A 14373-nucleotide genomic window follows, 5' to 3' on the forward strand; every position below is an offset into this window, starting at 1 on the left:
GGCTTGAGAAGGCAAGAAGCACATGAGCAGATCAGGCAAATTGGCTAGCACACCAAGGCACCACCCCACTAGAATCTAACTGCTTTAACATTCTGAACAATCTAGTTTCATTTTCCTAGCAATTTCCTGTCTGGAAGAGGTTGCTGATTTCTTTGAAGCTAAAATAGGCACATCCCTCACTTATAAAAATAATAAACAGCTTTCTGAGAAACTTCTGAGAAAATTTTTTTACCACCTGGAAAAGCACAGTAAGAGGATTCATCTCCCAAAATAAAAGTGGTGGAGTCTTTTTTTCTGAAACAGAGTCAAGATGTCACAAAATTCTGCACCATGACAAATGTATATATAACTTTTTTTAGAATAAATAAACTTTTTAAAAAATTGAAGCATAACATAAATGCAGAAATATGAACAAACCATAAATGTCTATATTTTCCTATTATTGGGTTCTAATAGTTCTTTATATTTTCTGGATACAAATCCTATATCAAATATTATATTGGGAAATATGGCCTTCCAGTTTGTGGCTTCTCTTTTCACCCCCCAACAGTGCTTTCAAGCAGTAGAGATTCTTAATTTTGATAAAGTCCAATTTATCTTTTTGTTTTCTTTCATGGGTTATACTTTGGCTGTCATATTCAAAAGATCTTTACCTATGTCAGAGTCACATAGATTTTCTCTTGTTTTCTTCCAGAAGTTTTATTTCTATTGGGCTTTACATTTAGGTCTATGATCCATTTTGAGTGCATTTGTGCCTGTGCTGCAAGTGTGCATAGAAGTTGGGTTTTTTTGTTTTGTTTTGTATTGTTTTAGTGTTTTGATATCCAATTGTTGGTATCAATTATTGAAAAGACCATTCTTTCTTCTTCGAATTGCCTGTGCACCTCTGTTAAAAATCAATGGACCATATAAGTATGAGTCTATTTCTGGACTCTCTATTCTGTTCCATCAATCCATTTGTCTATCTTGATACCAATACTACACTATCTTTATTGTTGTGGCTTTATATAAGTCCTGAAGTCAGATCATATAAGTTATTTAACTTTATTGTTTTTAGTTGTCTTAAGTCCTTTTGCATGCATTTTCATATAACTTTTAGAATTAATTTACCAATTAAAAAAAAGCTTGCTTAGGAATTGATTGGAATTGTATCAAATTTATAGATCAAGCTGGGGGAAAACTGACAACTTAATGATATTGTCTTGTGATTTATGAGCTCAGTATCTTATCCCAGTAATGTTGTGTCTTGAATGCATAGATTTACAGTTGCAACAAATTTGGATAATCTCTGGCTATTATCTCTTCAAATATTTTTCTATGCCTCCTTTGGAGACTCCAGTTACACGAATATTTTTTTTTAAGTTGCAATGTAAGCCGTTTATTGGGGTACGGTTACATGAATATTGGGCCACTGAGAGTGAGCACATTTTTATTGATGCTCTTCTATTCATTATTTTCAATCTTTTGTTTTATATTGTTATATGTTCAAATTCAGTAATATTTTCTTCTGCACTGCCTAATTTGTTATTAGTTGCATATAGTAAATTTTTCATGTCATTCCTTGTTTTTTTAATCTCTAGAAGTTTTATTTAGGCCTTTGTAATATCTTTCATATCTCTGCTTAATATGTTAAGTCATTCCTCTAGCTTTTTGAACATGAGATATAGTTAAAACAACTTCTAATTTTGTTAACTAATTTTATCATCTGTGTCATTTCTGAGTTGACTTCAATTTATTTTTCTCCTCATTTTGAGTCATACTTACCTGCTCCCTTTAAATTTCTAATTGGATGTCAAACGTTGCACTTTTTTTTTTTTCTTTTTTGCTGGGTATTGGGTATTTTTGTTTCCATGTAAATATACGGAGCTGCTGTTTAGGAAATGATTAAGTTACTTGGAAACAGCTTGATCCTTTGGGATGTTAAGTTTTCTTAGGAAAGATCACAACAGCATTTAGTCTAGGGCTAATTTTGTTCCACTATTGAGACAAAATCTTTTAGAGTACTTTACAGTGCCTTGTGAATGATGATGTTTTCATCCTGGCTGGGAGAACAGGGACTATTTCTACCCTGTGTGATTCTCCGGTGATTTTTTCTTGTAATCCTTCCCAGTGTTTTCCCCCACCCCTTACCCCCAACTCCTCATTTTTAAGTAGTTTCTTCACCTGCTTCTGCTGATCAATATTTAGCTGAAGACTTGAAGGGACCACTTGAGTGGGAATCTAGAGAGCATCGATCTGAGAACTAAGGAGGAGAGCATGATTCTAATTTTGTTGATTTTATAGGTCCAAGTGGCATAAAAAGAGGGCAATTGGATTTATAAGTTAGTAGCTCAGGAGAGAAAACTAGGCTGGGGATGGAAATTAGTGAAGTGTCTATACTATATAGATAAAAACAAGATCTCACTATATGTGAGAAAGTACAGAATGAGAAGAGAGGTGGACTAGACCTGTCTTCTCATTCTGTACTAAGGACCAGTAAAAGATGAGCCTGTCAGGAAATCTGCAGGTTCAGATTCAGCATACTACAATGTCTAAGAGACCAAGAGTAGAGAGTTTTTAACAATATGTTTTTATTATTTTTTTTTTTTCCGAGAGAGAAAGGGAGAGGGATAGAGATATAGAAAAATTGATGTGAGAGCCCAACTGTGGGCTCAGTGGTTGAGCGTCAACCTATGAACCAGGAGGTCATGGTTCAATTCCCAGTCAAAGTACATGCCCAGGTTGCGGGGCTTGATCCCCAGTGTGGGGCGTGCAGGAGGCAGCTGACCAATGATTCTCTCTCATCATTGATATTTCTATCTGTCTCTCTCTCCCTCTCCCTTTCACTCTGAAATCAATTAAAAATATATTTTTAGAAAAAGAAACATTGATGAGAGAAACATCAATCAACTGTCTTCTGCAGGATCCCTGCTGTTGATGGAGCCAAAGCCCACCCAGTGACCTCTGGTTTATGGGTCCACACTCAACACAGCCATACCAGCTGGACAGAGTACAGAGAGTTTTGACCTTGGAAAGTATAGAGAGAAATTGAGATGTTATCCAGAATGAAACAGATTGAGGAGTGATGGAAGATGAACTAGAAATAGAAACTATAGTCTGGATGTGAAAGAAAAGTAAAAAGCTGATAGCTGAAAAGGAATATAAAATGTCCTCTATTTGCTGTAAGAAGGAAGGAGAGAAGGAGTGTAGGTAGTATGGAGTTTGCATGTTTAATGTTTGAAGGCTAAAGGTCAAAGGAGTTTCCATTGGAGCACATTAGTTTTCTGGTGAAGCTATAAGAAAGATGATCAGTTTATGGGGAAGGTGTAGAGTTTGAAAATTTGAGAAATCTGAAGAAGGTTTATGAGTTATTGTAAGCATCCTATCTAATAAAAGAGTACAATGCAAATTGACCATCACTCCAACACACAAGATGGCTGTACCCATGTGGACACAAGATGGCCACCACAAGATAGCCAGCAGGGGAGGGCAGTTGGGAGGGATCAGACCAGCAGGGGAGGGCAACTGTGGGTGATTAGGCCAGTAGGGGAGGGCAGTTGTGGGGGGGCAGGCCTGCAAGGAAGGGAAGTTGGGTGCGATCAAGCCTGCAGGGGAGGGCAGTTAGGGGTGACCAGGCCTGCAGGGGAGGACAGTTAGGGGCAATCAGGCTGGCAGGGGAACAGTTAGGCATCTATCAGGCTGGCATAGGAGTGGTTAGGGGGTGATCAGGCTGGCAGGCAGAAGCGGTTAGGGGCAATCAGGAAGGCAGGCAGGCAAGCAGTTGGGAGGCAGCAGTCTTGGATTGTGATAAGGATGTCCAACTGCCTGTTTAGGCCCAATCTTACCAGGATCAAGCCTAAATGGGCAGTTGGACATCCCTCGAGGGGTCCCAGATTGGAGAGGGTGCAGGCTGGGCTGAGGGACACACTCCCTACCCCCAGCGCACAAATTTTGTGAACCTGGCCTCTAGTTAGTCATAACAGCCAAAAAGTCAAAGCAATCCGTGTTAATCAACTAATAGATGGATAAACAAAATGTGATATAGCCATACAATGGAATATTCTTTAATACTAGAAATGGAGTACTGATACATGCCACAACATGAATACACCTTGACAAAACGTGTAAAAAAAAAAAACAACTAGTCTCAAAAGGTCACAAATTATATGATTCCATTATAAAGTGATCAGAAGAGGCAAATCCCATTAGTGGTTGTCAGAGACTGAGGGGGATGGGGAAATGGGGAGTGACTGCAAATGGGAATGGGGTTTCTATTTGGGACAATGAAATATTCTAATATTAACTAGTGGTAAAGATGAAGAATATTGTAAATATACTAAAACCATAAAATTGTGCACTCAAAAATGTGAATTTTATGGTATGTGAATTAAATCTCAATAAAGCTGTTATTTTTTTTTAAGTTACTGCAGAGAGTAGACTGTCTAGATAAAGTAGACTGTCTAAACATCTCCAAGCCTCCAATAATTTGTTTTTTTTCTCATTCTAAATACATATTCTGTTACATTTGTGATTATATATTCTTTTTCTTTAAAAGGACTCCCCAAACTATATAAGCTCCAGAAAGCCAAGATCTGCCCTTGCAGGATAGCTGAGGATCTAATTGAAGACATTAAACATGAATATTTAGTAGATCACTCATCCATTTGTATAACTTGCTCCAACATCACTTTGCTGCTGATATGCAGAAGAACATAGAGTTGGGTTCATTCATAATTGGGGTTTTGTGAATTGGGAGCATGTAGTAAAAATGTGGACCATAAAATTTAAAGTGGAGCCGAAGCCTGTTTGGCTCAGTGATAGAGCGTTGGTCTGTGGACTGAAAGGTCCCAGGTTCGATTCCGGTCAAGGGCATGTACGTTGGTTGCAAGCACATCTCCGGTAGGGGGTGTGCAAGAGGCAGCTGGTCGATGTTTCTCTCTCATCGACGTTTCTAGCTCTCTATCTCTCTCCCTTCCTCTCTGTAAAAAAATCAATAAAATATATTTTAAAAAATTTAAAGTGGAAAAGGGGGAGAATAAAAGAAGAAGTCTGATAGATCATGAGAAAATGGAGGTATCAACAGGCTACAAAAGGTGTTGAGGAGAAAAATTACTTAAGAAGAACCGGAAAGATCAAGGTAGAGGATACATAAAGTGTGATGCTAGAGGTAAATGATAAAGGCCATATGGGTGGTTATTTGATTCTAAAGTCACTGGAGATAACATGGCCATTTGCTCTAAGGAAATATCTGAACTCTGAGATTATCTTCAAGGATCTGCACAACCTTTCTCTGGCCCGCCTCTGGAATCTCACCCTGTCACCCAGTGTCCCTCTTACTCGCCTGACTGCTGCCTTCATTCAGTACTTGGTTGCTCCTTCTGAGGAGACACAAGAAAGATAGGTAGGTAGGGGCGGGATCATGGGAAGGGAAAGTAAAACCCAAGAACCCAACTAGGTGGAATTACTAAGACACCCCAACTAGTCAGAGAAGGAAGGGTGTCGCACAAGAGACATGAACTATAAAAATGTATGAATCATACTAAGACAGCATGCAGATAACCAGTCAGGAGCTAGCAAGGCTGTCTCAACCCCCTGAGTTAAAAGGCTAGCACTTCCTTTTACCCTCCCTCTTCTCCCCCACAGCAATGGGTTCCTGATGTTTCTTTGGGGGGTGGGGATGGGAGGAGGGGGCATTGTCCACATGGCTTATGGCCATGTGGCCTTCCACACATGAACTAATAGACTTTAATTGGCTTGGACGCTCAACTTCTGCTGACTAACAAGAAAAGGAAGTTCTGGACAAGGGGCTGCTCCAGGAAACCCAGCTACACCTTTTCCAGGACTGGCTTCTCCCAATAAACCTCAGTTCCGCTGTTTTAGTCCGTGACTTCATTCGGACTCAACATCCCGCATTTTGGGTTTCACTTCCAGCCTGAGGACTTGGATAGCTTCTCTTCTGTCTGAAATACTCTTCTGCACTATTTGGCCAGGCCTGAGGATCTCAATGTAAGGTCTTTCCCAAAGGAGGTCTTTCCCAACCTATCCATTCTCCTTCCAGGGGGACCCAGAGTCCCTCCGCCACCTTGGCCGAACCCAGCAATGCACCTCCTGGTGTTCTGGCCACTGGCTTTTTATAATGTAGATAGCTTTTTTCAGCATACCTTTAAAAAAATATATATTTTTAAATTGATGTCAGAAAGAAAGTGAGAGGGAGAGATAGAAACATCAATGATGAGAGAGAATCATTGATGGGCTGCCTCCAGCATGTCCCTCACTGGGGATTAGCTCGCAACCTGGGCATATGCCCTTACTGCAATTGAACCATGACCTCCAAGTTCATAGGTTGACATGCAACCACTGAACCACACCGGTGGGGCACCAGCATCCTTTTACGGTATAAAGATATAAAATCTAAAATGGCATGTAATGTAAAAATAATGCAAATTTCCTTTCTAAAATACATACATAGAAACATCTATTTTCAACCTCTCAAGTTTTATTTGAGCGCTAGAAATACTAATCTACAACAGCAGTCAATGGGGAAAATACTTAAAGATTTCTTATATAGAAATGAGATGACTGAATCGCTTATTTGAAATATTAAAAAATATATTGGAACTTCCAAAAGTTAAACATATAAGATTTATTACAATTTTTCATTAAAATGAATTTTATAACAGGAGTGAGAGAGTAGTAAGTTTTTGAAAGTCAACAGTTGAGTACCCAACGATGGACTAATCTTACTAATGCTAATTATAAATACTTTTGACTCCGCTTGCTGACCCATTACTTATGGGACAAGTAAAAAACAAATTTGATGACATGTTTTCATTTGAACAACTTGTGGCAAATTTGTATTCACATCTTAAAAAGAATTGCTTTGGTTTAGCAGCTACCATAAAAATTACCCTCCCTTGTTTTCTAAAAAGCCTTTACAAAAGCCCCCTTGCTGCTTCTTTCTTTTGCAGTCATCCTTGAGGTTATTATGCCTTTTATTCTTCCTCAAAACAAGTCAGCTTCCCCTCCCTTATATCTTTCAAATATCTGGCTAAATGCCTCTTCGAGGAATACTTCCCTTTTTCCTATCTAACCTAGTCCTACTTCTTCTTTTTTTTTTTTAATATATTTTTATTGATATTTTACAGAGAGGAAGGGGGAGAGATAGAGTTAGAAACATCCACGAGAGTCATCGATCAGCTGCCTCTTGCACACCCCCTACTGGGGATATGCCCGCAACCAAGGTACATGCCCTTGACTGGAATCCAACCCCGGACCTTTCAGTCCCCAAGCTCTATCCATTGAGCCAAACCGGTTTCGGCTAGTCCTACTTCTTTATCTTTCCATTTTCTGTGTTTATTTCCCTAGGGCACATTTTTCACAATCTGTACTGTGTAGACCTTATATTTGTTTACCGTCCTATGTCACCGTCGGAATGTTATCTCAGCACAGGGACCTTTGTATGACACCGCCCCCAGCCTCTAATTTCTTGCTACAATTGTACATTTTCAAACTCAGAGGAACTCCTGGAGATGAACGAGTTCCTAAGAAAATGCCCAAGGTAATTGTTTCCAGAAATATTCATTTATTTCCTAATACTTTTAGCACCTTTATCTATTACCTTCTAAATTCTCTTTTAGGGCTTTGTCTTTCCTAAGTACATTTGAAAAGATATTTCTATTACAGGATCAGGTTAAACCCAGGATCAGGTATCATAATTGTAAAACACACACAAGTGGGCACACGGATCATCCAGTAAGTTTCCCTTTCCTAGTCCAACATCTCAAGAGTCGATTTTAAAACAAATACAGTCCAGTAGGAGAAAAAACTGGGAACAAAGAGACATTGTGAGGCTTTAAACTTGTCCCAAAGATAAATTCAAATCAAATCTTTTGCCCCCCACTCCCACCCCCACCCCCTCCCTATATCTTAAGCGTTCCCACCACACTAGCAGGGCTGTTCCGGGGACCCTCCAGCTGGAGCCCGGCTGGTCCGCCCTTCCAGGCGGGTATCCAGGGCGCTGATCCCCGCGCCCTGCCCTCCCGGTGCCTGCCCTTCGGTTTCCGGGGCAGCCTCCCTCCAGGCCGGTTCGCTGTGCAGGCTGTCAAGTAGAGAAAACTCTGCAAACTTCAGATCTCCTGCACAGAACCGACTCCGAGCAAACCCTATGCTCCAAGACTGCAAACCTGACAGACCATGCTAACGCTCCTCACTCCACCAAGCGCCCAGGCCCTGGCCGCGATGCCCTCGCCTCGGCCTCGGCTGCTTCCCCCCTTCCATCCCCCAGGAGCCGGCTGGCTGGGGGCTCCGCTGCCACCGCCGCCCCGCGGCCGCGGACCCCGCTCCGGCTTCCCGAACTACAAATCCCAGGCTGCCCCGAGGACTCCCGCTCCCTCCCTCCTCCCTCCCTCCTCCCTCTCCCGCTCCCTCCTCCGCCAGGGGCCGCCTCCCCGGCCCTTGTTGTTTTGGCTGGGAGCGCTTGGGCGGAGTTTCAGAGAAAGTCTGGGCTGAGACGGGAGCCAGCCCGAACGTGGGAAGGGGAGGAGGAAAGGGAGGAAGAGGGAACCCGGAGGCCGGGAGAGGGAGGGAGGGAGGGAGGGAGTGATCGGGCTGGGGGCCGGGCGGCTCAGGACCTGCCGCGCGCCCCGGGTGGGGGAGGCGGCGCGGGAGGAGCGCGAGGGCGCGGGACAGTGGGGACCGAACCCCGGAGCCCAGCGGCCGAGCGAGGTGCCTCGTCCCTCCGCCGCCGCCCGCCCTCGGCCGCGGCCGCGGCCGCGCACCCCCCTCCGGCGGGACCCGCTTCCCTGCCCAGCGCCCGCCGCCCAGGACTGCCCGGTGCCCGCGGTCCGCGGGACCCTCGCGGCTTCCCCTTTCCTCCCGGCTTCCCGGGTGTGCGGGGAAGTGACCCACCCTCCCCCGGGGAGGAGGAAGGGATAGGATCGCCCCGGGGCGCACCCGAAACCGGGAGCAGGAGAGCGGGAGAGCCGGAGGGGGCGCCGCGCTGGGCATTGTGTGTGAGACCGTGAGTGTGGGAGAGAGAGAGAGTGTGTGTGTGTGTGTGTGTGTGTGTCGGTGTGTGTGCGCGCGTGCAGCGCAGTGTCCGTTTCGGAAGGCGCTCTGGGGAGGCTCTGTCTTTAGGGGGCGGAGCGCAGGGGGCTCCGGCTCGGCGCCGCCGGGGGGCCGAGTCAGTCCCGCGGAGCCCGATCGCTTCTCAGGGCCGGCGGCACCGGGCGCCTGGCGGCCAGGCGGGCGCGTTGAACGGAGGCCGACGTGCCCTGGACGGGCGGCGGCCCCTACCCCGAGGTGCCGGCCTCGGGGGGCACAGCCGGCTCCCGTTCACGTCCGCCGGCCTGCGGAGGAGAGGCTCGGACCCGGAGCCGCGCCGCGGAGCCGGCCCACCCCGCCCACCCCGCCGGACTGGGGTGCAGAGCCGGACAGCGAGGTCCCCGCCGCTGCTCCGCCCGCAGGCGCCCGCGGTGTCCGGAGCGCGCGCGCCCGCCCTCGGCTGCCCGGGCCGGAGCCCGAGGAGCGCGCACCATGAGCGGCGGCGAAGTGGTCTGCTCGGGATGGCTCCGCAAGTCGCCCCCGGAGAAAAAGTTGAAGCGTTATGTAAGTACGGCTTCGGGGGCTTCTTCGGGGGTTCTGGGGGCTCCGCGAGCCCGAGCGCGGGCACCTACCTCTCCCGGGCCGGCTCGCCGGTGGCTGCAGCTGGCCGCGCGCGGGACCGGCTAAGTGCCCATCTCTCTCTCCCCGCGGCCCCTTGGGGACCGATCTGCACCCTCACGCCCAGACCTCCTCCACTTTGCTGGGTATAACTTTTCTTCCTCCAGGTTCCAGACGGCCGCTTGGCGGGCCCCAGCGGCCCCCAGAAGAAGGCCCGGGATTTCCAGCTAAACGCCCGCTGACTTTCATTGCTTCTTTTTTGGCAGGACCGAGGAGGAGAGCATTCCTTCTCCCTCCTTTATGTTTGCATGGCATCGTCGCGGGGCTGCTGTGTACTCAGTGTCCCGCAGCAGGAAAACCGAGAGCAGAGGTTGTCTAAGTCACCAGCTCTCCTCTCTCTGGGCTGCACACCCTCTTGCTTTCTCCTGATGTGGGATCCGGGAAGAGGGCTGTGGACCTGGGAAGTTGGCCTTAGAGACACAAGTATCCCACATCTGCAAAAGGAGAAAGGATGGGAAAAGTTGTTACGCGCCCTACCGTTTGCTTAGCAGGGTTCACATTTTCGCGGTTTGAATCCGGCGACGTTGGAGTTTGGCCCAGGAGCCTTGGCAGTTCTGCTGCGGGAGGAAGGCGCTGGGGGAGCCTGGCGGCCGGTGTTTGGGCGCCCGGGACACGCTGTCAGGCCCCGCGGGAGGGGACAGCGGGGGCTCGGAAAGATTGCTGTGGTCTTTTCCCCAGGCCACCCGAGTTGCTGAAATGGTGTTTGTGTAATTGGTACAAGATGCCGAGGAAGTGTTACACGGTTTTAACTGTTGGGAAAAAAATATTCCTTGAAAGAACCAACCTACTTTGGTGGAAATCTGTGTCTTCTTCAAGGGTCTGGGATCTTATAAGTTTCTCCCTCCTTGTTTCTTTGGTGGTTATACACACACACACACACACACACACACACCCCACAAAGGAAAGAAATGGCACTTTTGCCCTGGCATATGGAGCAGAATTTTCCTAGTAAAATGCATTTCAAGAGCACAATGTATGCCCCCTTTAATATATAAATTTACTACCAAGGGGCCAGCGCTTCTAAAGGAACGTGTTTCTTGTTGAAGGATATCTATACCCAGTATCAGCATCAAGTTGATCCTTTGAGGAACTGCTTGCTTGCACAAAACGGAGTGAAGTGCAGTACTTACTAGTCGCTTCACTGACAGCTGGCCAGTGAGTTTCTTACTCTCTGCCAGAATTTGTTCTAGACAAGTAATTCTCATTGAAGGGCTTGATGCCACAAAATCCTAAGAAAATTCTCCAGATATTTTGAATCCTTCTAAATTCTGTCTCTTCCCCTCATCGCAGTTTGCCTTAATATCCTCGAAGAGATTCTAACTTTATTCCAAAAATTAAGAGAGGCAGTGGGCGTCTCCCCGCCCCGGCAAGAAGAGGGAATAGAGAGATAAAGAGATGTATTTGTTTTGAGAAGGCACATTTAGAAAACACCTAATCCAAAGTGGGTGGGTTCTTGGGGGAACTAACGAACCACACATTTGCTGAAATTGGTGGTGATAATAGAAGTTTGATGCATTCTTTCACATGGTTGTTCTGTGGCTCTCTCAAAAGATGGCGTGCACTGGACTAGGCACCATAAGACTAGTGAACACAGAAAAAAAGGAAAGCCTGCCTTTTGGGCTTGCAATTGAATGTAATATAAACCAGGAAGAAAATCACCCAAAACGAGTGTCTTTATAGGAACCCCCCAAAAAAGGAAAGTCCAAAATTTTTTAAAAAGTTAATAATTTCATTTGGTCATTCCAGCAGTTCTATGAGGTAGTTTTATTTCTGTTTTACAGATAAGAAAACAGTCTACATGCCTAGAATGTGCCAGAGGCAGAATTTGAACCTGGTTCTGCCCAACGCATTGGTTAATTCAGACTAGACCATCTCTGAAGGTCCTTTCAGGTTATAATTTTCTAGGAGCCCATATAAATATGAGCTCAGAATGCAATGAAGAGGTGGCGTGTGGCTTAGACGAGCATTGCTAAAGGAACAAGACCCTTCAAGTGGCTTTCCGAGTCTATGGGGAGATGAGACAAAGTGTAGTGAGCAGACGATGCAGAGTGGTTTTGGACTGTGTGCCCATGCTGTTGTTGTTCTTTGTTTGTTTGTGGTTTTTTTAAAAGAAAGAAAGAAAAAAAAGAAGAAGAAAAAAGCTCAGTGTAGTCTGAAACCCTGGGAATACTTTATTGTGATTTCAACAGGGGGAACAATCTGCCTAACAGCTGGAGGGAGGCTGAGTTTTTCTTGCCTGCTGGAATATTAGTGGGTTTTTTTTGTTGTTGTTCTTTTTTTTAACACAATCTTAATGATTTCTGAAAGGAAGGGAGAGGGAGAGAAAGATAGAAATATCAATGATGACAGAATCATTGATCAGCTGCCTCTTGCACGGCCCCTACTGGGGATCAAGTCTGCCACCTGAACCCTGGCATGTGCCCTTGATCGTGGACCCTGAGGCTGATGCTCTATCCAGTGAGCCAAACCGGCTGGGCTATTAGTGTTTCTTTACACACTAGAGAAGTACATGGAGATGGCCCACGAAGACAGTGGGCAGGCTGGCTCAGAATCGAGGGGTCCAAGAGGGCGACAAGGGTGTTACAAATTAAAATGAAGCTTTGTGTGTGTATTTTATTTTTTTATTTTAATTTTTTATATATTTTATTGATTTGTACAGAGAGGAAGGGAGAGAGATAGAGAGTTAGAAACATCAATGAGAGAGAGTCATCGATCAGCTGCCTCTTGCACACCCCCTACTGGGGATATGCCCGCAACCAAGGTACATGCTCTTGTCCGGAATCGAACCCGGGACCCTTCAGTCTCCAAGCCGACGCTCTATCCATTGAGCCAAACTGGTCCCAGCTTGTGTGTGTATTTTAGCTGTCATGTTGGTTGTCCAGAATATTTTGAAAATCTCAGATTATTGATCTTTTGGCTTTGGTACCCAGTTTAGATTGCTTTTGCTAAAGTAGCTTTGATCCTCGAAGATATAGGCATGCATTTATGCTTTTCTGTGCTTGTCTTCTTTTCATGTGAAATCTTTGTTTTCTGGATAGGAGGAAACTTTGTTGGTCACCAAACAGGCAAATAGTTGCTTAATAATTTTATTTTTCTTTTACTCTTCAGCCAATGATATGTTTATTGATTTTGAGAGAGAGAGAGAGGGAGGGAGAGAGAGAGAGAGATAGAGAAAGAAAGAGAGAGAGAGAGAGAGGTGAGAAACACGATTGATTGCTGGAATTGAACCCTCAACCAGGTGCCCTGACCTGGAATCAAACCTGCAACCTTTTGGTGTCTTGAACAAAGCTCCAACCGACTGAGCTACCCAGCTGGGGCTTGATAATGGTTTGGAATGAGTGGGTTTGCTGTGAAAAGATACTTGGATGCATGGTACTGTAATTGTTAGACAGGACTTCAGGGAGTTAGAGTTTGAGCATTGATTCTTTTGGGAAACGTTTTGGCCCATGGGGCTTTGACAGTTGCCTTGTTGTTTATAGTACTTATAGGGTAGTCCCAACACTAAGATGAGCCCAAAGGGCTATTAAGTGACAGTTTTATCTTTAAAGTAATCTCAAGTTATGGCCCCAATACATTCCATTTACAACTTCATTTTATGCTCACTGTTGACACTCAAGCAATATTATTTTTGCATGCTGGTGTGTTCATCTGATAAGAAAGCTTCTCTTGAGTTTCCTAAACTAAGTGAAAGTGGCATAAAAGAAAGTGAATGAAAGCCTGGAATCCTTAGCGGATTCCTTAGCCTTTTGTCTCTTTGTAACCTTTTCTACCTTTATTTGAAAAAGGGTAAGAATCTCTTATATGTGTTTTATTCTTTCTGGATTTTTTAAAGTCTACTAAGATAGAGGTGAAATTTTGCATGCTGTTTTTAAATTTTTTTCAGTTTTGCTGCTACAGTGTTGTTTTTGTCCTGCAGTATATATTAAACAGCTGCTTTTTTACTTTTAAGGACCTGAGTGGAATCATATACAGATCACCACCCCTAAGGGATACAGAAAATAAACTCTTGGTAATATGCATTCAACAGATGTGCTCAGATTTTTAAAGAGTTATTTATAAAGACAAATCAGCCATTTGCCTGGCTGGTATAGGTCAGTGGTTAAGCATGGACCCATGAACTAGGAGGTCATAGTTTGATTCCAGAGAGCACATGCCTGTGTGATGGGCTCGATCCCCAGTAGGGGGTGTGCAGGAGGCATCTGATCCATGATTCTCTCTCATCATTGATATTTCTATCTCTCCCTCTCCCTTTCTCTCTGAAATCAATAAAAATGTATTTTTAAAAAGTAATAAATAAAATAAGTAAAGACAAATCAGCCACTTGAAATGATGGTGGACTTTTCATCAGAACTTGAAATTTTAGCTGAGATAAAATGTAAGCCTGGGAACAAAGGACTGATTCACGCCAGCTGGCTATCACCATCTCTCTGCAGGAGGAGCCGCCCTCTGGCCTGCCTTAAGCTGGACACCAAGTTTGGGCTCCCCCATGGCCCAGCTGTCAGCATTGGGCAGGTGTGCAATCTCAGCAGGAGAACCTGCTTCGGAGGCCTGGACAAGGTGGCCTGTGAGCTGCCAGCCAGCCAGCCTGGGAGCAAGAACTCAGCCGTGTGGCTTAGTTCTCGGGTATATAATCTGCACTGAGCTTGGCTTCTGCTGCTCCTCAGCTGTCATCTA

General features: G+C 45.1%; 1 protein-coding gene across 5 annotated transcripts in view; it reads left to right on the plus strand.

Annotated features, from left to right (window-relative positions):
* The first annotated feature begins 9004 nt into the window (after positions 1-9004).
* Positions 9005-14373, plus strand: part of GAB1 (GRB2 associated binding protein 1) — a 119676-nt gene continuing 114307 nt past the window's right edge. For all 5 annotated transcript variants that reach the window (XM_036423443.2, XM_045576751.1, XM_045576753.1 and 2 more), the window contains exon 1: positions 9005-9585. In XM_036423443.2, coding sequence (XP_036279336.1) covers positions 9514-9585 — 72 coding nt within the window. In that variant the 5' untranslated portion in view covers positions 9005-9513. The remainder of the gene's footprint in view (positions 9586-14373) is intronic.

The sequence above is a fragment of the Pipistrellus kuhlii genome, unplaced genomic scaffold (genome assembly GCF_014108245.1).
Source record: "Pipistrellus kuhlii isolate mPipKuh1 unplaced genomic scaffold, mPipKuh1.p scaffold_m20_p_8, whole genome shotgun sequence".
Taxonomy (NCBI): domain Eukaryota; kingdom Metazoa; phylum Chordata; class Mammalia; order Chiroptera; family Vespertilionidae; genus Pipistrellus; species Pipistrellus kuhlii.